This window comes from Embiotoca jacksoni, unplaced genomic scaffold (assembly GCF_022577435.1).
Source record: "Embiotoca jacksoni isolate LCO1_2020_lvr unplaced genomic scaffold, fEmbJac1.0.p SCAF_18, whole genome shotgun sequence".
Lineage (NCBI taxonomy): Eukaryota > Metazoa > Chordata > Actinopteri > Embiotocidae > Embiotoca > Embiotoca jacksoni.
Window position 1 is genome coordinate 12532547 of NW_027185318.1, and position 27966 is coordinate 12560512.

At 44.0% G+C, this 27966-nt stretch overlaps 1 protein-coding gene across 1 annotated transcript in view; it reads right to left on the reverse strand.

Moving 5' to 3' along the window:
- The window catches only part of sptbn5 (spectrin, beta, non-erythrocytic 5), a 37440-nt gene extending 11233 nt beyond the window's left edge, over positions 1-26207 (reverse strand). The window contains exons 1-59 of the mRNA XM_069152863.1: positions 26097-26207; positions 25524-25646; positions 21615-21782; positions 20940-21056; positions 20571-20728; positions 20203-20431; positions 17805-17891; positions 17553-17660; positions 17385-17469; positions 17085-17218; positions 16543-16763; positions 16329-16467; positions 15729-15863; positions 15533-15621; positions 15195-15348; positions 14589-14792; positions 14091-14297; positions 13711-13882; positions 13393-13529; positions 13071-13283; positions 12802-12954; positions 12357-12487; positions 11841-12092; positions 11370-11445; positions 11063-11274; positions 10353-10602; positions 10040-10179; positions 9640-9739; positions 9304-9474; positions 8978-9142; positions 8665-8754; positions 8449-8585; positions 8127-8313; positions 7821-7930; positions 7595-7685; positions 7297-7413; positions 6926-7083; positions 6465-6597; positions 6222-6367; positions 5959-6073; positions 5748-5858; positions 5422-5601; positions 5120-5323; positions 4832-4981; positions 4634-4738; positions 4298-4486; positions 4041-4196; positions 3612-3803; positions 3396-3491; positions 2682-2803; positions 2476-2590; positions 2273-2386; positions 1771-1892; positions 1426-1588; positions 1167-1355; positions 698-775; positions 444-616; positions 257-347; positions 7-153 (exon numbers count right to left, since the gene is read on the reverse strand). Coding sequence (XP_069008964.1) covers positions 7-153; positions 257-347; positions 444-616; positions 698-775; positions 1167-1355; positions 1426-1588; positions 1771-1892; positions 2273-2386; positions 2476-2590; positions 2682-2803; positions 3396-3491; positions 3612-3803; positions 4041-4196; positions 4298-4486; positions 4634-4738; positions 4832-4981; positions 5120-5323; positions 5422-5601; positions 5748-5858; positions 5959-6073; positions 6222-6367; positions 6465-6597; positions 6926-7083; positions 7297-7413; positions 7595-7685; positions 7821-7930; positions 8127-8313; positions 8449-8585; positions 8665-8754; positions 8978-9142; positions 9304-9474; positions 9640-9739; positions 10040-10179; positions 10353-10602; positions 11063-11274; positions 11370-11445; positions 11841-12092; positions 12357-12487; positions 12802-12954; positions 13071-13283; positions 13393-13529; positions 13711-13882; positions 14091-14297; positions 14589-14792; positions 15195-15348; positions 15533-15621; positions 15729-15863; positions 16329-16467; positions 16543-16763; positions 17085-17218; positions 17385-17469; positions 17553-17660; positions 17805-17891; positions 20203-20431; positions 20571-20728; positions 20940-21056; positions 21615-21782; positions 25524-25646; positions 26097-26207 — 8622 coding nt within the window. The remainder of the gene's footprint in view (positions 1-6; positions 154-256; positions 348-443; positions 617-697; positions 776-1166; positions 1356-1425; positions 1589-1770; positions 1893-2272; positions 2387-2475; positions 2591-2681; positions 2804-3395; positions 3492-3611; positions 3804-4040; positions 4197-4297; positions 4487-4633; positions 4739-4831; positions 4982-5119; positions 5324-5421; positions 5602-5747; positions 5859-5958; positions 6074-6221; positions 6368-6464; positions 6598-6925; positions 7084-7296; positions 7414-7594; positions 7686-7820; positions 7931-8126; positions 8314-8448; positions 8586-8664; positions 8755-8977; positions 9143-9303; positions 9475-9639; positions 9740-10039; positions 10180-10352; positions 10603-11062; positions 11275-11369; positions 11446-11840; positions 12093-12356; positions 12488-12801; positions 12955-13070; positions 13284-13392; positions 13530-13710; positions 13883-14090; positions 14298-14588; positions 14793-15194; positions 15349-15532; positions 15622-15728; positions 15864-16328; positions 16468-16542; positions 16764-17084; positions 17219-17384; positions 17470-17552; positions 17661-17804; positions 17892-20202; positions 20432-20570; positions 20729-20939; positions 21057-21614; positions 21783-25523; positions 25647-26096) is intronic.
- Positions 26208-27966: the final 1759 nt, after the last annotated feature.

A 27966-nucleotide genomic window follows, 5' to 3' on the forward strand; every position in this document is an offset into this window, starting at 1 on the left:
ACACACCTTGGTGAGGGAGTCCACTCTGTAGCGGTTGGCGAGGATCTCGGCCTCGAAGCTCTGATGTTTCAGCAGCTTGGCCTGAAGATTTGTTGGTTCCCTCCAGCTCTCATCCAGCGCCACAGCGTTACGCTCGTTCAGCCAAACACAAACCTGAAAAAAAAAACAAAAAAACATTTACTACAGATACTTGGAGAACAATAGATATTAGACTACAGCAGCGTGCTGTGGATAAGAGGAGAGTCCAGTAGAGTACCTGGTAGCTGCTGGATAAGAACTGCTGCAGCTGCAGGGATCGATCCAGAGCTTTGTGACGAGATCTGCTCTGCTGCTGCAGCTGACTCCGCCTACACAGGTTATCAGGCAGACAGGTAAACACAAACAGACAAACGCAACAGCATTTTTGACTGGAAAAGAGTCTGACTGAGAAGTCTGATAATTACCTGGTGGCCAGCGCTCTGCTCTTAGCTCTGATGTTCTCCGCATCGTAGTGCTTCTGCTGGATCATCTGCTGGGACAGTTTCTCCACCTGGTCCAGCTGGTCTCCCCGAGCCTCCAGAGACTCCTCAAACTGAATCTGCTTCCTCTGCAGAGTCTCCACCTCCATCAACGAGGTCTAAAAACACAAACACAACAGTTTTAAAGAAGGTGGTGTCTCCCCACGCTGGCTAATTTCCTAAAAGAAAGCCCTCCTTACACCCAGGTCCTGATTGGCCAGGAAGGCTTCGTTGTTGCTCAGCCAGCTCTCACACTGCTCCACAGAGGCAAGGAAGACCTGCGGGACGGAGAGAAAAGTGACAATCAGCATGAGTCAGTCTCATCGCTGAAGTTGTGTATGAAAATTACAGATCCATCCTGTTCAGCCAGCAAACGTTTCTCAAAATGTCACAAATGTGTTGCATCACTATGAATTATAGAAACACAATAGAATGCAATTCAAATTTTGAGATTGTTGTTCTCGGCAATCACAGATATAAAGTATAAGCACATAATAATTTCAATATTAATAGCATTCATTGAATTCATTGCTTATATTAAGTAAATTTTTTGTCTGTAAATTTGTTTTGAGACTGATTTTCTTATTAATCTTAATATGATATAATACAATAATAAATATGTTTGGGAACAACTGTTCTAATTTGTTGAAGTTAATCTGAGATCATCACCTGCAGCGTGTGGGCCTGCTCCAGGGCCACGTTACGGTCCAGCCAAGCTCGGTCCAACCCGGCTTTAGCTTCCTCCAGTTGCTTCAGAGCATTCTGGATCTCTGCCTTTGAGCTGTGACCGGACCGGATCAGACCCAGACCGAAGTCCCGCACGGAGTCGATGCGCTCAGTGCGGGCGTCGATCTCCGTCTGGAAAACAGCAGAGTTTGTTCACAGTTTACTGTTACATGAAATGCAGCAAGTACTGAACGGATCTCACCTTCCAGTCCTGATGCTCCACGATGAGCCGGTCGGCCTCAGCTCTGGTTTTCGGGAGTCCTTTCTCTTTCATGTCATTGCTCTGTTTGACGCCCCACTCCAGCAGGAGGCGCTGGTTGGCCTTAAACAGCTGCAGCTGGTGAGCCTCATCCAGCTTCTCCTTCCTAAAACAACATTTTCCATGAGTCCATCTGCTCAACATCAAAGAAGATTTCCTTTTATATCAAAATCCCAATTGGAAAGAGCTATTTTCAAACCTTTAGTGTCTGGCTGTACCAAAATTTTCAACATTGACAACAATTAAAATTTGAATTACTGTTGCTTCTGCTAGTAATAAAATAATCACCGGTGTTGGACTTCCTTGTCCAGAGTCTTCAGAGCCTTCTGGACCTCCTTCTGTTTGACCTTCAGCTTGTCGCTCATCACTGATCGAGCCTTCATGTGATCTGAGACCTCTTCCTCCAGAGACTGGAGAGGCGGAAAGGGTCAGGGGTGTTATTTGTGTACAAATATAATAGAAAAAAAATTGTTTTAATTTTAGTCAAATTATATTCTTTCGCTGATTATTTTTGTCAGTTTTAATAACTAAAACTAAAGTTTTAAACAAATTGTTATATCTTCAAAGAATTTTGAGGCTGTAGTTGTCTTCATCTTTGTGTATGGGTACCATGGTTACAGGTGTTACCCTGGTCTATTGCAGGTTGATAAAAAAAAAAGGCTCCATATCCCTCTGCTCTGCACTGAAAATAGTCTCTTGGCATCAAACTCTGAACAATGATCGTTCAGCACAGTGAAGCTCAAACATCCAAGAGACGAAATGCCGACAGTTGCAGCCCTGCTTGCCTCACCTTTGACCTCTCCTGGATGACCCCGACCTCCCTCTCCGTTTCCTCATGGCGTCTGATCAGGTTTTCTACGCTCTCCACATCAGAGCCACAGTCCTGATCCTGCAGCTGCAGCATCTACAGGGAGAGGAGAGGTTCTTCGTCGAAATACAACAAAGAAACATCTTGATAGAAGTGTACTATGAAAGTATAAACAGGTGACGGACCTTCTCGTTGGCTCTGTCTCGGACCTCCTCCAGCTCTCTGATGAGGCCGTGGACCACCAGAGCCCCCTCCAGTTTCTTCTTGTAGTTGCTCAGATCTCCGTGAAACTTGCTCCACCTGGAAGAGACGAGAAGTTTAAACACGGACTGAGAAAAAAAAGAAAAAAAGAAGAAAACCCACAGATGTGAGATCACGGTAGAAGTGTCACCTGTCGTTGAGCTGCTGCCTCCTCTGTCTCACAGTCACCAGTTCATCAGCGCTCTGTCTTTTCTCCAGTCGGCCCGCCAGTCTGTTGATGGCTGTGATGTGAGCGTCGTCCACTGTTGCTTCCTGCAGATTAAATACACCTTCATCATTATCTCTGGCTGTCAGTCTGAAGCAGTTTGACCTACTGCTGCCCTTTTAATCAGTAAACCATGTTATTGAATAAGATAGAGAACACTGGAGAGCAAATGTAAGCAAACTGGATAATCATAATAATAATAATAAATGTAGACAATATTTCACTCTGGTTCTTTGACAGATATTCTGTCCGCCTCATTTCTGCTGTAAAGACGCCGGAGACACTTTGCACTTGTTTTTAGTAGTTGTGAATTAATCTGTGGCAGAAAAACACATTACAGGAGCCTTCAGAAACTCCTGCAGGTAAAACTGGTCTAACCAAACACCTTCAGTCATTGCCACCAGTATTATAGCAATAAAAAAAGCATCATTTTGCAGCATCTTTTTTTCAAAAACTGCATTGCAGTTTGGAGAGTTTTTGCTGTAAAATTGCGTGAACTGAAAAAATGTCAAGTCGAGGAAAAAATTTGAAGGAAAAAGTTGTAGACTCTGTATGCCTTAATAAAATGACACCCAACTAATTTGGCAGGAGTGTTCATGGTTGCTCACAGCTCAGTTCTGCCTGACATCCATTACTCACCCCGTCTCCACTTCCCCTGAACTCGTTGAGCTTCTTCAGCAGCTGAACTCCATGTTCATAGTCTTTTCCAACATCTCCAACATTCACCATCACCTCCTGACACACAGACAGGTCAGAGAGAACGGACGTTACAGACTGGAAACACAATCCAATACTGATCTAGTTTCATGTATGTCAGCAGAGTGATCAGTGTGTGGCTTTCCATCTGTCTTCTACCTTGTGTCTGATCCAGGCCTCCACCTCTTCCACCTTCTGCAGGAACTCCAGGAAGTCTCTGTTATCTTCCAGAGCTTTCCCTCTGGTGGCCACAGCCTTCTTCAGCTCCTCCCAGTGGAGCTCCAGCGTCGCGGCGCTCCTCTTTACCTCTTTGGCCCGCGGGTGGTGGAGGGAGACCAGCTCTCCTCTGGCCTGGAGGCACAGAAGGCACAGCCTGATCTCAACAGATCTCTTCACATTTCATTAAATCTCTTCATAATTAATTGTATCTGAACATGTCTTCACCTCTTCACTAAACTCATGTCTTACACCTCATCAACTCATCTCACCACGTGATCTCCACCAAACTTCATCTACTTGTCATCTCATCTGTCTCCACCGTTTCAGGTCGCATCATTATATTTATTACAGATCATGTTACCATCTTACCAGCAGCACAGAGCTGATGATCTCGCTGTGAGCCAGGATTTCGGCCTCGAACACCTGATGTTTCTGGAGGAGCTTCATCTTCGTCTGCAGGTTGCTGAGGTCGGCTTTACCGTCCTCCGCCATCTTCTGCATCCGCTCAGACACCCACTCCTCCGCCTGACAGGAGGACAGAAACAAGGACAGACATAGAGGAAACACGTGTGTGAAGAACTAAACCAGAATAGGGAAATACGGTCTTTGATTGGTCAGTCGATTACCTCTGCAACATCTCGGTTGAAGATGCACAGAAGCCTGGACAGTTCCAGCTCATCCCCGCGTTTGACGGACAGCTCTCTGATCCTATCACGTCTCTGGAAGAGAGCTTTGAGTTTGGTTTGGACGCGCCCGCTCTTCTCTCTGCTCAGCTGCTTCTTCAAACGGTCGGCCAGCTCCTTTAGAGAGAACAGCTGGACAGACAAGACGAGTCAAAATCTAGATCTCTTTTTGGGGTCCTTAGAAGATCCTGTCAGCTAATACGGGCCATAAATCAGATGTATCAAGTATTATATGACCAACTACTGAAGCTTCAATGACACCACGTCTGTTTTGCACACCTTGTCCTCCTGCGAGCTAAGCAGCTTCTCAAAAGCTTCATGGCGTTTGATCAAACCCTCCGTCTCATCCACCGTGTTTCCCAGAGTGCTGCTCTGCAATAGGATCTGTGGACACACCGCAGAGGTTTCACCGCCAATGACACAGAGTTATTCCTGCGGTGTTTTGCTTTTAAGAAATAAAACAGAGAATGCGTTCACCTCCTGTGAGCCGGAGGTCTTGTCCATGCTGTTCACATCTCTGTAGAAGACCTGCTCCAGGTGGACCGTTTCTAACCAGCGTTGCTTCTTGTTCCACTGCTCCTCCAGTTTATCTTTCTCGGCCTGCAGAGCCCCCAGCTTCTCAGACACCTGAAAGAACAAGACAAAGTTTAACATCTCTGACATCTAACGTCAACTTTATTCAATACCTGGTGTTGATGCACACTGTTCCTCTCAATAAAACGTTTGACATTTGTTTATGAACTGTCCCCCCCAGCTCCTCTGCACCTCCTTCCTGTTGCTCCTGTCCTGTGTCTGCAGCTCCTCTCCCATGTCCAGAGCCTGCTGGTAGGTCTCCTGTCTGGCCTCTATCTCGGCCCACAGCTGCTGGTGTTGAGCCAGCTGGAGGTCGGCGGTCGCCACGTCGCTGATGCTCTCCTCGGCCGCCATCGCGCCAATCAGCTGGCTGCACCACAGGAAGTAGTCCTGGGCCTGAAGGAGACATGTTGTTCAGGTATGAGAAGCAAGGGCAGTGAATTCAGTTTTTCAGAAAACCTGCAGACGCCCTGCGTCCATTCGTTTGTTCTCACCGTGTTGAGGAATAGATATCGCTGGCTGGCCAGTTTAAGCTCCTCCTCCCTCTGCTCGCTGTGAAGTCGGAGCTCCTCCCACCGCTCCACCACCTCCTGCTGCATTTCCTGTAGGCGGAGCTTCAGCTGAGGAGTGCAGAGGTCCAGCATGGAGTCGATGGCGTCCAGCTGCTCCTGCAACTGTAGAGAAAGAGATGCGGTAATACTTTAAACCCAAGTTCGTGCATCATCTCTCTGACTCACTCTCATTCTCTTCTTGAGCTGACTAATTTTTTCCCCACTTATTCACACCTATTGTGATAACAGTCATTATTCTCAGTTTGTACCTGTTGCTCTGTGAGGGCGAGCTCGTGAAGCAGAGCTTCATGTTTCCTCAGCTGTGACATCACTCCTCGCAAATCCTTCGCCACGTCATCAGGGATGCTCTTTTGTCGCTCCTACAGAGAGAAGTGGAGAAATTTTAGTGATACTAAGCAGGAACATACTCAGTTTGGTTGTATGATGTTTGTAGCTATGTACGGAGGAGTAGATGGATACCCGGATGAGAGTCAGCGCATCACTCAGGTCTTGGTAGAAGCGGTGACATTCCTCGGCTCTCTGCAGCTGATCCTGACGCTCCTTGGCCATGCCCTTCAAGTCCTCCCAGCATGCACTGCAGAAACAGAAATAACAAACACAAGACGACAAAGCTAAGTCTGTCATTTGTGTAAAACTGCCTTCAACAAGTAAAGTACATTTTCAAATCATCCCGTATTACAGTGGGATGGTCTGGCTGACTATCGTTGCTGCTGTGTGAATACCTGAGCTGCTGCAGTATCTCTCTGACTGCGGAGCGCTGTGGGTGTTTGTTGCGGATCAGTCGAGCAGCCAGGTCGCTGCAGCTCTGCAGTCTGTCCTCTCCGACCTCCAGCTGCTTCAGGAAGCCTTCAAACTTCCCACGAAGCAACTGAAACATCGCCCACAGACACAGTCTTTACCCTCACAAAAAGTATGTTTTTAACTATATTTATAATATTAACAATCAGTGTGTAAAGACATGTAACCTGAACATGTTGGTAGTCATTGCCCAGGTCCTGAGACTCCACTGTCTGTCTCTGCTGGTTCATCCAGTCCTCGAACTCCGAGGACTCTCGTCTGAACTCGTGGAGATGAAGGACTTCCTTCAACCTCTGACCCCTGACAGGAGGCACATGGACAGTTAGACACACAGGAACACAGACAGGTGGAAAATAAGGCCAAGAACAACAGAAAATGTTGAGGCATCACCAGAAAATAAAAAAGAATATCAACCATCATTTATCACTGATCAATCAGCAAAGATAACAATGTGGATCACATGATCACCCTTACAGAAATCTGAGCTATGATCCAGCAACAGGGCTTTAATATCACATATAATTCAAATCAAAACCTTTTTTCAACGTTATACCAGCCCCCAAAAAAACCAATAAGGCCTCTGGTTATTTATTAAGTACATTCTTGTGTAGTATGAGTGTGGATTTACCGGAGTGCAGCCTGGTGCTGCAGCTGTTGGTTCAGGCTGCTGAGGCGACTGAAGGGTCTGCTGAGCTCCTCCAGGCTCCAGTTCTGACACGCCTGCTCCACCTGGTCTCCCAACTCCTCCACCTCCACCTCCAGCACCTCCAGCTGGCCCTCCAACACCTGCAGGACCACGAGGGTACAGTTAACCGATTCGCTGAATGCACGTTTTGACGAAAAAGTAAAATACCCATAAATTTCTCTGATCCCACAATGCTGTTTACTTACTTTCTGTTGTTTCTATTAAGATGGAAACTGAAATAATTTCCACAGGGCACAATTACAGGTCCTTTATCGATTAGGTGAGCTGGAGACCAATCAGAATGTGTGTTGTACCTGGTGTTTGGTGAGGAGGCTCTGTGTGGCCAGCTGGTCTTTGCCGTAGTCGTCGGTGTTCACCAGACTGAGCATCTCAGTGAGTCTGGACTCCAGCTCTGAACAGTCCAACAGCAGCTGGATACCACAAGTATCCAGGGACAAATTAGCAATTTTTCAGCACAAAGTGCTTTCAAATAAAAAACTAACCGGTCAGTGAGGTAGCTGAAGTATTAATTGCCTTCTTTAAGGGTATTTTTGATGAGGTGGGACAAGAATCAGAATTCTCCTCTAAAGGAAATTTTGCTTTTTGTCTCACCTGTTCTCGGGTGACGGCCTTGCTCAGGTGAGCTGCTCTCCTGTTGCAGGCCTCCTCGAGCTCCTCCCACTCTGTACTCAGGTGGTTGCACCTGCAAAACCAAGAGAAATCTACACTTTCTTACAGAGCCAAAACACAGGAACTACAAATTTGGTCAACACCAAGTGAAGACTGAGCATTACACTTTTATCAACAATCGACCCTAAAGATAGACAAATAATGGAACCTCTGGAGCACTTCCTCTCTGTCTAATTTGCTGGATTTGGCCAGGCTCTGTCCCTTCTTCAGGACATGGTTCATGTGTTTTCGGTGGGCGTTCATTTCGGCCTGCAGCTCCTGGGTGAACACACAAACATGCCTGGCATGAGCATGAGCTTCGGTAAAGAAATACACCTTAAAAACAGACCTGCACGTGTCATAAATCATCCTTCTGTTTGTTTTCACCACATTAAACCCTGAAATGCTTCAATGAACAAATAGGAGAAAAGTTGACTTTTTACAGGTTAGTAAAGAACTGAACTCCAACTGGCACCTTGTGTTTCTGCATGAGGCTGATGGCTCCAGCCAGAGACTTGTCGTATCCTGTCGATCCGGAAGCAGGAAGGTGTTCAGAGATCCAGCTGAGCTCCAGGTCCACGTCATGATAGAACCCAAACAGCAGCACTGACGCCTCCAGCTGAGCTCGACGCTGGTCCAGAGGTTTCTGCAGGGATTTGAACCTGCAGCACACAGCTCATCAAGTTTACATCATCAAGTGTAATTATAATATTGACAAATAATAATTTGGCCAACAATTAAAAGCTGATTCGGATCAGCTAACACTCCTCCCCTTCAGTGTGTGCAGAGTGACTTACAAAGTGAGGTAAGTGTCTGTCTCCTGGAGGATCCGGTGAGAGTCGAAGTGGTTGGACGCAAGGTGTTTGGCCCTGCTGACGATGGAATTGATCTTCTCCGCCAGCTCCTTGGCCTCCTGCTCCAGCTGCTGATGCTCCTGCACACAAAACCACAGCACTTACTGACAGTTAACTATCAAACCAAAGCGTTACTTCAATATTACACTTAGCTCTTACCTTCAGCAACTGCCGACTGGAGCGGAGGTCGTGACCTTTAGCTGCGTTGTTCAGCATCCACTGGATGGCCTCGATCTTCAGCTTCGCATCCTGAGGAGGAAAGAAAACATTTTCTCAGACAAAAGCCCGATTTAGACGGGATGTGTGTCTCCAGGGAGGGTGGGGTGATTTCAATATTACCTGTACCCTCCTCAGTAATGATTAATTACTTAATTTCAATTATTCACATTTATCAGGCTACTCACTGGACCCCCTGTAGTTAAAAGTTTTTACTGCACTTGGATGGATGTTAGTTTCTCATCGAGTGATTTACCTGCAGCAGCTCCATCAGCTGCTCCTGCTGTCCCGCCTGTCTCAGCTTGTCCCCCCTGTCGGCCATCTTGTCCTGCAGTCTCTTCCACCGGCTGCTGAGCTGCGAGGACTTCCTGCTGATGCTCTGGCTGTTGTGGTGCTTTTCAGCGATCATATCCTGTCCAATCTGAACACACAGGACACACAAATGCACTCGAGGTGACAACTCAGTAAATGTGTCCTTTTTGTGTGCGTCATGCCTTTGAAATCCGGTAAACAGCTGTCAGACGTAACTATTTTTCTCCTGCAGAAGTCATCACACTGAAAAACCAAGAAGTTCTAGTTTACCTGAACCAGGCCGTCCAGCCAGACCTGGTTGGCCTGCATCTCTTTCTCCGCAGCCTCGTGTTTCTTCAGCTTCCGGAGGATGTTGGTGGGGTCGCGGTACGACTCGTCCTCGGCCACCTTAAACTTCTCCTCCATCCACAGCAGCAGCTCGTCTGCATCTCTCTGGAACTCCTGCAGCACAGAACACCAGGAAATGTTGAACTCTAGACCCTAGATGTTATGTTCAATGTAGGAGCTGAACAGTACAAACAACATGCAACAGCCTTCTTTGAGTAGCAGAGCTAAAGATCTATGGCCACACTGTTGTTGGTAAGATGATAATTATAATAATAATACCTGATATTTCTTGGAGGCCAACAGCAGATTCCTCCTCTGCCCGCTGCTCGCTTTCAGCCTTTTGTTGGCCTTCTGGATGCTCCTGCTCTGCTCCTTGATGCTGAACGATAAACTCAGTGGTTTGACAACAGTTTACAAGGACTGTGTGTGACCCCAATTTAACATTTATTTCACTGAGAAGCTGCATATTTTCTTTCCATTTAAACAGACGAACTGCTGGAGACATTTATCTCTTACTTAAAAAAAACCCCCCAAAAAACCAGACGGCTGCTAACTAAAGGCAGAGCAAGTATATGAAATTCGACCAAACTGAGAAAACTCAGAGGTTCTGTATTACAAGACACGGTTTAAATCTTACATATTGCACCCATATGTCATCATTTCTGCTTTGCTCTCTTACTGTTTTGATGCGTAGTGTTGCTGGTTGATGAGCTCCTGGCTGCGTTCCACAAAATGTTCCACTCGCTGGTCCAAAGCCTTCAGGAGACCTTCGAGCTCGTCCTGCCGGCCGAGCAGGCTGTGAACGCTGTCCACCGAGTCCTGCATCAATAAACACAAATGTGTTCATCAGTATCTGCATGTTTTAATGGCAAAACATATTTAGAGCTTCTGGATCTCACAGATTACTGCAAATGTATGTTTAAAGATTCATAGTCAATGGTTAAAATTTGAGGTTCAGAGGAGATGGACAATTGAGAGAGGAGCATCCTCACCCCGATGTCTTTGACCCTCAGTCGGGCTTCGTGTCCGGACAGCGCCGCCTCGATCCGCTCCCCTTCCTGGTTCAGCCTCTGGAGTTCCACACCCTGCTCCAAATGCTGCTTCCTAAAGGCCCACAGGTCGTCCAGCTTGGACCAATCAGATTTGAGATTATCCAGAATTTCTTGGATGTCGGTGCCACCTGCCTTCCCATTGGAGGAACCCTGCTGAAGAGATTTCCCCAACTTCTCCATCTCCTTCAGCCTGACAAACACAAACACAGTGGACACACACAGCTTATAGAGATAATAAACAATGGCTTCATACAATTAATTATTAAGAATAATAAGATACTGCTAAGTAAAATCAGTCTGAACAATGATGAACATCAGGCTAAACTCAGTTCAATTGCCTGGCCAGCAAAATTGAAATAAAAAATTTACAAATTGTGCATAAGATTGATTTTTAAAACAACAATTTTAGCAAGGATAATTACTCTGGTAAAATAGTATTGACAAAAAATGCACTAACATTAAAAAATGAAATTAGAAACTAGAATTTTGCATTTAGATTTTAAGTATTCCCTCAGTTCAGCTAGTAAAAAAATAAAAAATAAAATAATTGAATTTAAAGTCAATTTAAATTCCTTGTCATTACCGACTAACAATTAAAGCATCAATATATATTTTCTTGAAAAATCTAAACCCTGCCTCATCCTCTTTACCTGCTCCTCTGCGCCTCCATCTCCATCCGGAGCTCCTGGTGTTGCTCCAGCAGAGTGACGGCCGAGGCCACGTCTCCGGCCGTCTCCTCCTGCAGGAGGCGCTCCTGAACCGAACCCGCCCAGTGCTGCAGCTCCTTGGCCTGCTGCTGGAAGCGCTGCAGCCTGCGGGCTTCCTCCAGGAGGCGCTGTCTATCTCTGGCCTGCTGTTTCACCTGAGCAACAATGGAGGAGAAAAACTCTTACACCATTTAATAATACACTTTGGTGATGCCCACTCGCCGGAGTCGACTGCCCTGTGACTCCTCACCTGCTTCAACATGGCCTCCAAAACTCGAACCTCCTCCATGATGGCTGCACTCTCTGCTGGACTGCAGTCCTGCTTCCTGTAACACAGGAAATGACATCATGAACTGCAAGGTGTTCTGAAGCATCTTTGGGAACTCAGCTGGTGAACTCGAAAAAGACTGAATACGAAAATTAAGGAATTTCAGTTGATGCGTTTTTGTCCAAAACTTAATACAATTTGTTAAATAATACCAGAAAACAATTAATAAAGTATTTACAGTTTCCTCTCAGTCTTTTTTAAAGTCCTTAACCGCTCTTAAATTAAATAAATAAATAATTAAATTAAGAACATTTCTTTATACTGAAATTACCATATCGAGTTTGAATGAATTGTTATTAAATCATTTTCTTCAGGAAATTGTATTCAGGTTTTTTTTTATGACAGATACCCTTGTTTCAGCCCAAAGTCCTACAGTCTAATTCAGACACGTACATCTTGGCAACGCTCTTCAGGTAGGCGATCTTGCCCTCCAGCGTCTGGATGTCTCTGAGGGCCTGAGCCTGGTTCTTCTCCTCGGCCAGCAGGGTGAAGGAGCTGCAGCCCACGTCCACGGTGTCGAGCCGGGACAGCTGACCCTGCAGCTGAACTTTAGCCTCCTCGCAGCTCTGCAGGAAGGACTGAACGTCCGCTGTGCTCAGCAGCTCGTGTCCTTTTTCATCCTTCAGCTGCTGGATCCGATCCCACCTGCAGGACACGAGGAACCAGACTACCATGAACTCCTGGTGATTGCAGATACATCTTCATTTGGAGAGCTTCCGATATCGGTAAATGTAAACTCATATACCAGGCTTCTTTATCGCCTTGTCTGCATTTATTCATACCAAAAGTGAGAAAATCATTTTTGGGGTGTGTCACCGAGAAATTTTAAATCTGTATTATCTGTGTCACTTTTTAACCACATGTTAGTTTGTGGTTGTTTTATTTGGACTGTTGATGTTTTGTTTGCACCTGTTGGAAACTCTCTTCTGTCTGGCCTGGATCTCTCTCTGTTTCCTGTGTCGACTCTTCACCAGCTCCTCTGCCGTTTTAATGATGTCATCCAACTGACCACGCCCACTCACCAACTCAGTCAGGAAGTTCTTAAAAAAAATTAAGAACAGGAGGACATAGTCAAACAAGTCAATATTTTATTTTGAAAAACATCAATCAGACTTGCAGTGATGTGCCAGTCAAATAGAGGAATACCAAGGAATTAAGAGCTTCATTGAAATTGAAATACAGGTTTTGGACAAGGTTTGATATGTCCAAAGAAACACCATGTTAATCAGTGAACTTTAGAGCTATTGATGAGTGTATTTTGAACTTTGGAGAGAGCCAGACTATCTCTTTCTCACATTTCCACGTCTTTAAATCATAGGTTTCGTTTATGTGTCATTCCAGGTGAAATCCTCACCTCATATTTGGCTTGAACCACTCCCAGATTGTCGCCGTCAGTGTTGAAGGTTTTTAGGATGTTCTCCTTATCTTCCATCCACGACTCAAACTCCAGGCAGCTATTGTAGAATCGATGGAGACGCAGCATCTCCTCCAGACTCCTCATCTTCGACTGAAAACACAAACCAATATCAACAAATCTTCTCTGACCATGTCCATCTTTAAAGCATCTTAATAAAAACTCTGCAGCATTGACAGACTACATTTCCCATACACCCGCTCACTCACCTTCACCAGGTTGTACAGGGAGTTGTAGTCGTGGTCCAGGCTGGCCTGCGTGCTCTCCACAGTGTCTCTCTGGTACTGTGGGTCCGGCAGCCATGTTGTTTGGATCTCAGCTGTTCCACGACGCATCGAGCGGCTGCGCCGAGGACAACTCAGCTTCCCGCTCGGGCTTTCTGGCACGCCATTGGTGGAGACGGATGGAGTGGGAGGAGGAGCCTGAACAGGGCGAAAAATTATTTTTTGGTTGTTTAATGCTAATTATCATTCATTATTAAAACTGTACTTATATATATCAGACTGAAAAGTTGGTGATTATATATCGTACGGTAGCTGGCAGCAGGGCAAGGTAGGTTTTGGGAATGTGCTGCTGGTTTCCTCGACTATCTCGGGCCACAACTCGGTCTCCGTCTGGCTCATCGCTGACGATGGTCACAATCTCATTGCGATCCCATTGAAACTGACCTAAAATCAGTTCAAATGAAAGTCTATATTTTTAACATACCTGTTCATCTTTTCTTTTAATATCTTTGCATTTCCTCTCTTCTGAAGCACACAAATCATTCAAATTTAACTATTGTTAATCTCGTACAGAACTAAATGTCAGATCACAATTCTCAAGTCATCAGATTATTTGATTCAGTACCTCTGCTGTATCTGAAGCGGACCTTGGCCTTGCTCTCCTCACGCTGAGGCGGGGAGCTCACAGAGCCCCTGCCACCTCTGGCACAGGGTGGTGATGTCACCGCTTTTGGCCCCTCATCCTCCTCTCCGGAGGAGTCGCTGTATTGGGTCATCTTACTCTGCTGAGGCTCCGCCTACACAGGAAGAGAACATTACAGACAACTTTAGCTGTTTTCTCACGCTCACTGTTTTAGGTATGCTTATTTATCTTTCAATAAATTTGGAAACAAAAAAGTGTAAGTCCAGCTATCAACATACACTTGAAATTCAGCTTTTATTTAATGAAGCTATCTGATGAGCATTTTTAAACAATTATAAACACGTTGGTGCGTCTAAACTCACAGTCAGAGCCGTTAGCTGCGCCGCGCTCCTCGCCTGCTCTGACAGTCTCTTTATCTCTGAGGCGTAGGCCGCCATCTCCTTCTCCATACGCAGGTGTCGCTGCAGCAGCACCGCCGTGCTCGAATCATCCTTCCCATGATCCTCACTGGTCAACAGCGGCTTCCTGTCGCCCAGCCAGGAGTTGGCCTCTGCCACATCTGCAAAGTACTGGTCGGAGGAGAGGTAGTTACTTAATCTGTCTTAACCTACGGAGGTGAATGGAAACCTGGATCCTCTGGTGAGGATACCCGATTCAGTTGCACAAAACTATTTGTGACACCCTCACACTACATGAAAATCAATAAATTGGTGAAATGTGAAAACATAAATGACCTGAAAACTAAACAACACTAAAGAAAAAATGTGTGACAAAATAAACACTCTGCATTCAATACATTTGCAAGCATTAAAATCATTTTTCTGCCTAAGAAAAAGAAGTTCTGATAATTCTATATTTACCTGTTTTATGTTGGCGGCGGCCTGCAGTCTGTTACGGTGTCCAGTCACCTCCTCGGTCAGGTGGCTCCACTGCTTCTTCAGGGTCTTGACCCACTTCTGGACGGCTCGATGGTTGACCTGACTCTGTTTGGAGAGCAGATCCTGACCTCGACCCAGAACGCCCTGGTACAGAGACTCCTGGGCCTGAAGCTCCGCCTCCAGCACCTGATAAAATGTGGTCTGATTAATGTATTGAACTGATCGACTCAATAAACATGTTTTCAGATGGCCCAGGCTTCAGTTCAGGAAAATTATTTTTTCTGTCATGCATCACCGGGTAAACAATGATCAATTATCTTGGTAGTAATTCAAGCCTTCAAACTACAAGTTATGATGTTAAATCACTTATTTTTACACTTCAAATACTTTCATTCAGTCATCTGTACTCATAACTTTTGAAATGTCTCCCCTGTAATTAGTAAATCAAACAAAGTCAAGTGACACATTTGCACGTATGTGAAACAAACACAAGTTTGACCACAGCAAAGAGCCAAAACTCCACAGGTAACCTTTAAGGGCACACAAATGTATTGTGTGTGTGTTTATGTGAAAAGCTGCGTGGCTCACCTTGTGTTTGTGTTGGGCCAGCTGGATGTGGGTGAGGTCTCGTCCGAATCCACTTGTCTGCAGCCTTAACCAGCGTTCATACAGCCAGGCCTCCAACTCCTCACAGTCAAAGAAGAATTCGAACAACCTCAACTGGGCCTCCAACTGCCTCCTCCTGCAAAAGAGAGTGGGGACGAGGAAACAAGAAAGGAAAGGAAAAACAGAGGGAGGGATGTAGAGATAAATAAAGAGAGTAAGATGATGGAGGAGGAAGAGAGAGGAGGATGAAGAAAAACAGAGGTGTAAAGGAGTGGTGTATATTTCTATCTGCTATTTGATAGACAATCTTGAGAGAGAACCTGTTGCTGCTGAGAGACACCAGAGATTTGTACTGTGCGTCGAGAGCTCTCACTCTGCTCTGAATCTGCTGACTGTCTCTGACTTTTCCCTGAGAGAGAGAAAAGAAGAGAGAGGCCGGTCAGTTTGACTAACAGGCGAATCAATCACTACCTCCTCCTAAAAAAATAGGACACAAGATGGTCATCATAATCCTACCTTGAGAGCTGTGCTGCTGATGGCAGTGATGGCTTCACCGTGAGCAGAGATCTGAGCCTCCAGGAGATCCTGTTTCTGGAGGAGAGACTCCACCTCAGCCAGCTGCTTCCCCAGCTCAGAGGAATTGGCCTGGGACTGGAGACAGAGGGGGGGGGGGGGGGGGGGGGGAACGACATTCAGACAGTCATATCAATTTTATCTACAAATACAACAGATTGTAAACTTTGTAAAATTAGGACATGGTGTAACAGGCTTGGAAATGTGCAAGAAAATAATCAACAGCCTCTTGATGGCTTTATTTCCTCCCTCCATCATATTGGTTCCCAAACAGGCCTATACATTGGTATTATCAGATTCACAACAACATTTTCAGGTTTCCCCATTTTCACATTGAGCTGGTAAAATGCAGGAAGAGGGAAAGAAGATCTTCCTGCTGAGATTCACTTTCAAATACAACAAAAACTTAGCAGAGAGGTGATAAAAAAAATAACAAAAATGTTGCGCATGTGAAAATCACCCCGCCTTCACATGAGACACGTCTGAATGACGCTTCGGTATTTTTCCTTGATAACAAAATGTGTTGTTAAAGTCTAAACTCACCTGCAGCTCTTTCAGTTCCTGTGAGATGAGCTCAATGTCTCCGAGGATGCTGAGAGTTTCGATGATATTTCCCAGCAGCAACTTCTGCTCTTGGAGCTGCTGCAGCAAGTCCTTCCATCGATGACTGATGCTCTCCTCCCTTACAAACATAACATGAGTATAAAGACCCAGTCTTAAACCACTTCAGTCCATCCATCAGTATTGTTTATCTCACCTTCTCATGACCTGCTCCTTGCTGTGGTAGTTTCCTCTCTCGATGGACTCGGCCATGTCTCTGAGGGCTGTGAAGCGCGGCTCTCTGGCCAGAGCGTCGGCGGCCAGAGCCTCCAGACGCCGGCCGGCCGCCTGAGCCTCGGCCAGCATAGACAGACCTCGGATGTCCTGCCTCCGGATCAGACGCAGCGTGTCCTCCAGATAGCCCTCCCGGAGAGCTGCCTGAGAAGCCAAAACTGACCGTTTCAGATCTGAATATGCGAGTTTCCCTCCAAAGGATCAAAGAGCAACGTTAAGGTTATTCCAGTATATTTATTTTTCTGCATAAATCGATTCTTGTGGTTGGAGCCCAAAAAGAAAAAAAAAACACACTGTTTTTATAGTCGTATGGATACCCATATCCACAATATGATCAAAACCAGAAAAAAAGGCTCATAATTGAGATAGCCAGGTCCATGTAAACACACCAATTGTAGAGTAGATTTCATCATAGTCACAAGATCACAAAAAAAACAAAAAAAAAACAAGGACAGGTGTGTTTACCTTCCTGCCAAACTTCTGGGCGAGCTGCTCCAGGTTCTCCAGGCGGAGCAGCGCCTCCTGCAGGGCTCGTTCTCGCTCATGTTCAGCTCTCTCCAGCAAAACCCAACTCTTCTCTATGTCACTCAGGGTTTTACCTTCATGAACACACAAATAAATAAACTGTAAGAAAAGTGTTTTTAAACCCGTAACTTAATACCGCACATGACTCGCATCAACATGAGGACAATTATTTTTTATTTTTTTTGCAAACACAGCGAAGGTACACTCCTTATACTGCGATTGATTAGATGTGTTCAGTACCCTCTGGAGGATTGTAAGCCCATTGGTTGTTGGCGGCCAGCTGAGTCTTCAGACTGAACAGGTGAGCCTCGATCGCACCGCGCTCCTGAAAAAAACAAAAAACAAGATTTATACTGAACCCTTAGAGGTGAATCAAGGTGATGGTTGAAGTTTTTAGTGACGTCTGACCTGGTATTTGGGAGGTTTCTCCACAGTTCTGTAGGTCTTGAAAGCCGTCATCAGCGGCTGCATCTCCCTCAGAGAGTTTGGGAATCTTCTGTCATTCAGCTGCACCACCTGCAATCAGTCAGATGACAATCAAGAAGGTCAGCTCGGACAAACTGTCTCGTTTTCTTATCCAATATGAAGGTCTTGGATGTAAATCCAGTTCGTGCAAAAGTCGTGATTTGTGATATCGGGTTAATGTAACCGACTTATTACCTTGGTTTTGATCCAGTGAAGCAGATCGGAGACCATCCTCTCATATTGGACTTTCATGTCATCCAGCTCCATCAGCATCCCAACAATCTGAGGAAGATTTGTGAAAGAGAAGTAAACATGCATCACTCTGCTGCTTCACTGAACTCTTCTGAAACAAACGTTTTAGCACAAAACTCCACAGCAACATCTCTCAGCTGCAGACAGACTGAGTTTCAGAGTTTGGTTTTGATATATAATGATGAGATTTGGACTGGTGAATCAAAGAAATAAAAAGTGTCGGAGGATATTCCTTCCACGTGATTACAACTGCAGGACAGACTGCACAAACCTTGTGGAAGCATCTGCTGGACGACTCTCTCCTGTAGTCCCTCTTCATCCACAGCCCACTAAGACTTCCTCCTACTGACATACTGTTAACTCTGCGCACACCTACAGCACAACAACCAGCTGAACCCCTGCATACAACCTTCATAAAGCTTTTCTTTTCGCCACCAAAGAGAAACACTGTGAGCCACTAGAGATGCTTCTACACAACTTTGGTGCATTCTTCCCCACATGAAAGAGCTAGACCACCGTTATGTGACTCCAGACAAACCACTGGACCTGGACCTACCTGGTTTGCCAGCTGCATAAACATAAGCAGGCAATGTTGCCTGAACTCCGTCCATCATAACACAACATAGATCAATTGCACTGATTGATAAGAAAACCTTAGAAAAGCTACTTGAAAAGCTTTGTTCTGCATTTATAAGCAGCTATTCTGCATATCAAAAGGTGCTACGCCATGTGTCCAGTCACTTCTTACAATCCATCAATGAAGAGGCACTTTCACTCCTGCAGCTACGACAAAGACAACCAACAAATGACAACGACCCGAATGAGGCCTCAAGTTTCTGCTGCTGCTGCCTACAGCAGTGTCTCTGTCTGTGCTCTGATCTGATTAGCTTAGCGTCTGTAGCCCCTCCCACAGTGAACCACACAAGATAGACAGGTCAACAGCAGGCAGAAGGGTCCATGTTTCACCTGACTGACATCCAGCTAGAAGTATTCATGGTACATGACCCTGTGATATCATAGTAATGCTAAAGAAGAACAAAGGCTAAACAACACATTGCTGTCGCTGCATTAAATGATAAATATATTTTTGAATCGAGTCATGTCTGTCCTCATGACTTTTATTGTCAGAAATCAATGAAATCAAGTTCGATTCTCCTTTCAGCGACTACCTCCTCCTCTACCAGGAAGAATCCCATCAGCTGTATTACAATGTCAGAGTCGTGGTGGAGAAAGTGGTGCGTGTCTGTTCTGTGTGTTGTAGCTCTGTCAGCAGGTGACTTCCTGTCAGTCCTGAATCTAATCCAGCAGTAATCCTGACCAACAGGCAGACACAGAGGGGCTGGAGGGGGAGGAACCTGCTGGATTACAGCAGGTTATAGGAGTACTAAGAGCAGCCAGCAGAGGGCAGAAGAGTCCAACAGATGGACAGTGCCAATAATAAACTGTGTGGTGATGTAGGACAATTTTTGGATGGAAATTCAAGACAAACATATTTGATAAATGTTTGTAAAAACCCCTTTAGATCACATTTTCAATTAAATGGTATCAGCTGTATTGTAACCAGCATGTTTCTCTGTTATAAATGATCAGTTATGAGTTATCATAATTGAATAACAAGTCTGAAAGTTGGATAAATAATCTGCACAATAAATCAGAGACCCTTACACTTCTGATTCTTGTTGGAAATTAGAAGATAAAAACTATTCGTAAACAACTAATCGTTTCAGCTCTACTTTGTGTTGATACATGTTACAGCAGGGGTGTCAAACTCATTTTAGTTAAGGGGCCACATACTGCCCACTTTGATCTCAAGTGGGCCAGACCAGTAAAATCATAGCATACATAACGACAATATTTCTCTATGTTTAAATCATTGGTGAAGGTTTTTGGTTGATAAACCCTATTTTAAGGTCTTTCTACAATAAACTAGAAACATAAAGACCAAAAACTCAGACATCAGCCCACTGTTTATCTGCCTGGGCTCTCCTCTGCAGATTCCTTCGCTTTGTGACGCGTTTGACGTCAAACGCGTCACAAAGTGAGCAGCGAGCACTGCTGCCTGTGGCAACGAGCGCTTCTGCCTCCGAAGCAGACATCGCATTTACGCTGTTTTTGAAGCAATTACTGGATCGATTAAAAAAAATTACAAAACGTTTGTACTCATAAACCTCCATATTCTCATAGAAATGTAATTTATGTCTTTCTGTAATTTTCACACTTAGCAAAGTCATCCGGCGGGCCGATCTGGACCCACTGGTGGGCCGGATCCGGCCCGCGGGCCGTATGTTTGACATCCCTGTGTTACAGGGTCCAGTGCTGCTCCCTTCTGATTGGTTCGCACCTTGGCGAGTCTCTTCTGGATGGTCTGTCCCTGCTTCATCTTGGAGAAGTAGTGGTAGTACAGGGACACGTAGGTCATGACGGACTTCTCGTCAGGATGAGCCACCACCATGTCGTCCACCTCCAGCAGCTGCATGATGCCGAACTCCCGCTCCGCCAGAGTGAAGGCGTGCTCCAGGTTACGGGGGGCGTTATCGCCGTGGAAACGGCGGTAGTCAAAAAGGTCAGGGCTGAGACAGAGAGAGACGCGGAGCAGATTGAAGGAAGATAGAAACAAATTTAGGTGTGCTTGTATCTATGTGAGGGCCATGTTTTGGACACTTTGAGGGTCCTCACAAAAACAGAAGTACAAACGTGTGTGTGTGTTACCGGTGGGCATGGATGAGGGCATTGAAGGCGAGCCCATCCCTCCAGCTGGAGGAGAAGTCCTGCACGTTAACACCAGCGTAGCCCGCCGTTTTCCTCTGACACCAGATCAGCAGAGCCTCCTTCGCTGAGCGATGAGCCACGCTGCCTCCGCTATCAACCTTATCAGGAGGAGGAGAGAGGGAGGAAGGAGGAGGGGAGGACATGGGTATGGTCAAAAAGCGAAGGTGAAGGACAGACAAAGACGGCAAAGAGAAAGAAAGAAGATGACGCAGAGATGATGAGATAACATGAAAATATAATTTAGTTTGTCAGCAGCTGCACTTCAGATGAAAACAGATCACTGATTCTGTTGTGGGTTCTCCTCCCCACCTCGTCCAGGGTGATAGGTCCGATCTGAAACCTGAGGATGATGATCCACAGCAGACCCAGGATCAGCGTACGGTCGCCGTCCACCACATTCTCTGGACCAATCAGATCCACCCGAATCTGAAGGAGAGGAAATCAAGTGCAGACCAGTGTAAACCTGATGTTCATGAGACTGTGACTCAAACTCATCATGTGACAACTAGTAGCCTTCATCAGAACATAAAACCTTTGTGCAGAATGAGGCTTTAATAAATTCACTCCATATTCTTGAAATAATTTGACGTTAAAGTTTCAGTGCAGTTGGAAGGATGTAATACATAAACTTCAACACTAGATGGACCCAAACAAACACATTAAACCCATACATTACTGCTGTGAAGACAGTTTCTATTCTGGGTCCGGACTTTAAAGTCTGGTTCAGCCATAAAAACAGACGGCAGCAGGGTGGAGCTGGAATCTCTTATTCATGGTCTGTGAACTGTACGGCCCTCTGTGCCCAGCCTGCAGTCATTCATTTAAACAGCTAGTTTGAGCTGACAAACAATAAACAACTCCCCAATTTTTTTCCGTTTACAATCAGACACTGGCCCTCTAGAAGTCTGTTGACAGCACGGCGGACAGTCATAAGACAGTTCCCGGGGTTTTGAGGAGGCTGATGGGCACGGACAGGCGAATTACCTTGGTTTTGAGGAAGTTGATGGCGATGCTGTTGTTCTCCAGCCAGTGGACTCTCAGCTTTCGCTGGCTGGGCGGCGGCAGCTTCACTCTGGAGATGAGCTCCAGCAGACGAATCAGAGCCACTCCCGTCTTCAGCTCCGTGTAGACGTCGGTCAGCTCCACGCTCTCCTGCAGGAGACCGGGACAGATTAGTTATGACCGAAAAAAGTGTCCTTCTAACTGCAGGTCACCCAAAACCTCGATTTGGATCAATAACTGCCATTAAGTTTCTGTCATCAGATTATTATTTTGCTTTTATAGATGGTTAAAATGGAGATTGTACAGAATTGAAACATTTGCTTGGTTATTATGTGCCCCTCACAATTACCCAGAGCCTAAACCAAAACCTTCACAGAGCTTGTTTTTGTACAACTAAAAGTAAAAAATTCACATCTATTAAAAATATTCAAAGTGAAAATACGTTCAAGACAAAAGCAGCAAAAGCTGTGAGAAGCTGAAACAATGTCAAAAACGTTTTCAGTTATCAACTAATTGTTTTAGCTCCACTTGTATTGAATGTTGGAAAGTTTAGTTAATGTGAACAAATATTCATATTTTGCAATAAAATTTGCACTCAAGTAAAGCACTTGTGTAAAAGCACTTTGTTAAATTCCAGGACTGGGAATGCCAACACATTCAGGGGAAATATGAACACATACACACCCAATCGTACATAACGGTTGGGTGTAAACAACTGTCACAGAAAATATATTTGAAAGTCTTTAACTCACAGGAAGTTAAGTTTTTCACAAATCATTCTGCTTGTAAAGTGCTGCTTCCCTCTAAAGTGTATTGTATAACATCTCTGTCCAGTCAAGTTCAGGACTTCCAGGTTATCTGGGGGTCAGGGGCCCAGTTCACTCACCATCTTTAGGTATGAGCAGCTCAAGAAGTGGAAGAATTCCTACAAACAGCTTGAGTGTTTTTCCTGACTGATGCTATATTTCTATTTAACTTTACGTGTCTAAAAATATCATGTGTTGTCCCACCAACAGTCCGACACTCAAAGATATTCGGTTTACTGTGACATAAAACAGAGAAAAGGTCCACAATACTGAAATGATCAGACCAGTAATCCGATAACTGAAAGGAGAATTATTAAAAACAACTTTACATTAATAAACTGTTTAATTTACTAAAGAAAGAAATACAAAGTCTATGAAACGTGAGAAATTAATGATAAATGCCTTTAATAATTTCCCACAGACCACAGTGATAACTTCAGGTAACATGTATGACAATATAAAACAAAAACCGAACAGAAATTGATAGGTTACACAGGTTAGGTAACTTTATAGTGACGTAAATTAACACGAGTGTGCAAACTCAGATTATTTACAAAATGTTTCTGCTGTTAGTTTAAAATAAATTAGCATGTTAGCAGCTAGTTTAGCCTGACAGCGACCATTCTCATCAGTTTAGACTCAATCGGTGGGAAAAACTGGATTTACTGTCGATTTCTTTCTGGGCAAACATTTGCCTACTTTAAGCGGACTTGAAGACTCCAGCAGAATCACAAAAAATACTTTATAGACGCAACCTGTCGCTGCGTAACAACTGAAAATAACGTTTCTAACACAAATACTTCCGTCACTCATGCATTCATATTATTCGTTACGGGAACGACTTTTAAAATATAGACTCACCGTAGAAAAGGCAGCACTTGCCCTCGCACGCTCGCACGGTTAAATTCCTTTTTTTTTTTTTCTTTTCTCGATCTTGTTCCTTATCATTCTTTAAAGAAATTGCTTTTTTTTTTGGCGGCTTTAACATCTTCAAAAACTCATGAAAGTTGGTGCCTGACTAAAGTTTTGTGAGGTTTGGAGCATCGTTTGACCTTAAACATCAACTTCCTGTATCTTTTTGGCCGCCACGGGCACACCGATCTACGAAAACAAATTATTTTGATAACTTTTAATTTCAAACATGTTAAGAGTGCATAGACTAAATTTCAAGTCTGTCCGACAAAATCTGTAGGAGTTCGTTAAAGTACGTTGGACTCGCCAAAATGGCGACTAAATTGAAAATGGCGGACTTCCTGTTGAGTTGACGTAATGGTGCAATGTAACTTTTTTGTACGTCTAGGATGATACACATGTTCACCGAATTTCGTGCATGTACGTAAATGTAGCCGCCGGGGCATCTGTTTAGGGGGCGCTAGCGAGCCATTTAGCCACGTCCACTTGCGACTCCACTAAAATACGAATTTTTTTCGCCGGGAGAGACGCGTGTACCAACTTTCATGAGTTTTTGAGTATGATAAAGCCTCCAAAAATGCAGTTGTTTACGGAGAATAATAATAATCGCTTGAATAACAATAGGGCTTTCGCACCTTTGGTACTCAGGCCCTAATTAAACCCAGCTGTTGGCCGTCAGACTAAACGACAGGTAAATCCAATGTGGTGCAGGAAGTCTTCTACACAGGCCGAGTGGAGTTCTACTGCGCTGCCACGCGCTCAGTGCTGCCACTGGGGTCCGGAAGAGATATTACACTACGTGTACGTATTTCCAAAAGTATTTGGACAACTCCAGACACTTCAGTGTGCTTTTTGGTCCTCGTAGTTCCATTAAAAGAAAATCTCAGTGCAGCAGTTTACAGTGTCTTTGTCAGGGAGGGCCTTCTCCTGCTTTAGTATGACAATGCCCCTGTAGAAACACTAGAATAATCATAAAATAATATTAAAATCTTTGATTGATTTGAATAAAAAAAACAGTTGTAAATTAATTAAATATGCATTTAATTTATAGGCTCTATTATTAGATTATAAAATGGAAATAAATTAAAGACCAAAAACCTCCCTCCTGCCATCTTCCAGAAATCCCTCAGGAATTCAGGGAATGAAGATCAGCAGCAGGACTCAGTACAGCCAACATCTGGCATCGAGTTATCAGACAAAAAAACATGCATGAAATCATACCACAGCTACATGGGTTCTGTTAAGACCCTGTGGAGGCTGAGTTCAGCAGACATGGAGGGTGAAAATATATATCACTTATCATGACTGATGATTAATGTGTGTTTTCATGTCCGTTACCAGCTGATGGACTGCAGTTAATAGGTTATCAGGCAGGAACGTGGCTCACACATAACAAGAGGAATGACAGTGACTTCATTACAGCAATAACAAAAACAAAACAAAACCATGTCTGACCATTTTAAGACCCGATAAAGGAATCTGCTAAATGCTCCATTGTGTCCACTGTGTTTTTCCACTTCCTGTTTATATCATTTCTTTCAGATAAAAAGGTAAAAGGATGCAAGTAAGAGGTTAAATTCCTTTTTTTTTTTTTTTTAAGATAGCACCCCCACAGATTGCACAGAAGATCCAGATTCACTGAAGCTGGGTGGAGCATGGAAACAGCAAAGTGCTGCGTTGTCTGGATTAATGGATTACAGTAATAATAACACTGATGGAACTGCCTGCATGTGACTGCAGACTGATTCAACATCAAACAAACACACGGACAAACCACGAGCATGGAAACATGGCAGCTCGAAACCAAACAGAACAAGAACAAAGAAGGACGGCAGAGCTTTACTTCTGAAATCCAACGTCTACGTTCAGTATTAATAAACTTATTCATAACTAAATCAGGAACTGGAAACAGTTCTGGAAACTGTTGAAAATCACTGTTGTAAAATGTGTAAGTGACCCTCATGATGTACCAGTGTAAAGGTTTAGTTAGGTTTAGGGAAAGATCATAGTTTGGTTAAAAATGAATATTTTGTGAAAGAAAACCATCGATAAAGACAAAAACTTAAATTAATGTAGAGTTAAAATTTGTAAATAAGGAAGTACCAGGAGCTTTTAAGTGAGTAAGTGCACTTATTGAACAACAGATGATTATTTCCTCGTCCCTTTGTCTCACCCCGTTCTTGTAGAGGACACTGTTCATCCACTTGGTGAAGGTTTTCTTCTGGACCGACATCCTCTGCTCCTGCAGCTCCCGGACTCGCCCCGCTCCATCCTCCACGGCCTCCATCCTGATTGGCTGAAAATACACAGCAAATTTCAAACTTGATTAAAAAACTATCAAAGAATAAAAGAGCATATAGAGCCGTTTTGACCCCAAGAAAATCACTTTTGAATTTTTTTTTTTTTTTTTTTTTTTTTTAAACTTATTTAGACAAGTAAATCCCACTCAGATAAAACATCTTTTTTTTTAAATGGAGGACGTCAGCGCTACATGTCTCAGACAGGACAACAAAACATCAGGCACACTCATGAACGGGCCCCTGGACACACATGTCAGAGGATCCTTACACCTCCTTCATAGCGGCAAAAACACAGACTGAAACAGAGAGACACAGAATGACTACAAACATAAATGATGTCTTCTCTGTCTGTTGTTTTATGTCCCTTTGTGGTTGTTTTGTGTCTCTTTGTGACATTTTCAGGCCTCACTCCTAAAATGTCAACTCATATTAACTCTGCATTTCACCTGTGTTAGCGGTGCTGTCAGCTGATTGGTCTGGTTAACATGATAAGTCCAGTCTGAGTTCACTTTCACCGAGTCAGCGGTTACAATGGGACACATTTTATTCTCTTCCATGCTGATAGGAGCGGTCACACCTTTAATACAACACTGCTGTAAAAATTCCTGAGCCACCATAATCCAACCTACCATCAAAGGTGTCAGCACGACATTAATGTGCGTGTATGTGAGAGTGTGTGCGTGCGTGCTCTTTTAAGGCCAATAATCTTGCTGATCTTTGATTTTATTTTTTTTTGGAGCGACACCAGCACTCTGACATTCAGCTTTGAACTCTGAACTGTGAACTTCTGTGAACAGCTAAACACATTTTGATGATATTCTACATGTTTCTTCTTATCACATCTCATCCCCAGACAAGAACCAACAGTGAATGATTGCAAAGTGTAATTTGTTTAGGTCGTCCACAGCAGGCAAAATAGATGGCAAACCTGACAAGGTTGATCCAAAGTTGAAAAGTGAAACCATGTGATTTCTTGACAGAAAAATCACTATTTCCAAGTTTATTTTTTGTAAATTTTTGACTTCTCAGAGAATGAATAGTTTTTTTTCCCTCATAAATATAATTTGATTTAATTCAATCCAGATTTTTTTTTTTCCTGGAATATTTTCCCCTCCCGTGGCTTCGTCATTTTTCTTTTTACCAACAAAGGCCCTGATGCACAGTTGTTAATAAAGTATTTTAATATTTCCTTCCAAAATGTGCTGCTTTAGAAGTGAAAAGATGCTTTAATGTCAAATACTTGGTATACTACCTAAAATAGGAACTTTCCATCACAGCCTTTGGACAGAGACAGGCTAACTCCGTCCCCGTTTCCAGTATTTATGTTAAGCTAGGCTAACTGACTGACATTAGTCTGGTCTCTGAACTCTGTCGAAATGTCAAACTATTCCCTTAACCCTGCTTTGCACTGTAGTTATAGTTTATTTTCAGAATACAAACACTTAAAAAAGACATTTATGACTGTAACCATGCATTGGTTTGAACATTAGGACATGAACAGGAAACACAGACGTGCAGTCCCACAACACGAAAATAACCTGAAGGTAATAAATCCTGCAGAAGAATTTAGAAAGAACAAAAGACAAGAAGCGGAAGAGAAGCTCATTCTTGTAGATACATTGTCCTGCTCACAAAGACACCAGGAGAGGAAACATGTTCTTACCTTGTTTTTCTCAGCTCTGAAATCTCCAACAGAGTGAGAGGTCTGTGCTGGAATAAATACAAAAAAAAAAAAATCTCCTTCTGATCCAAGAAACGGTGACAGTCTGGAGGTGTGATGCTACCGTCTGCTTCCACTGTTACCATAAAAGAAAGGTGTGTGTTTTCATGTGATGTGTGTGTGTGTACATGTATAGCCCGCGTTGTGGGGACATAAATGTGTTTGCACATTGTTTCATGCTGTGGAGACTCGACAAGCAAAGTACATCATTACACATCATTACGTTCAAGGGTGAAAACTTGGTTTAGAATTAGGTCAAAGGTTAGGTTTAAGTTTAACATGATTATTTTGGTGATGATCAATCTGCAGGAAATGAGTGCAAGTTAATGAAATGTCCTCTGAAGTATATGGAAACAACTTTGTGTGTGTGTGTGTGTGTGTGTGTGTGTGTGTGTGAACTTTGAAGCCATTGGATTTACAGCATGAATGAGTCAACTCACCTGACAAGAGCAGAATTCTAAAGAGTTCAAAGTTCGCACAGTATAATACACACACACAGACACACACACACATACAGGCAGACAAACACACACAGACCTGACTGAATACATATATTCCACCATGTGATGCAGCTCTGCTCATTATTATTTACAGAC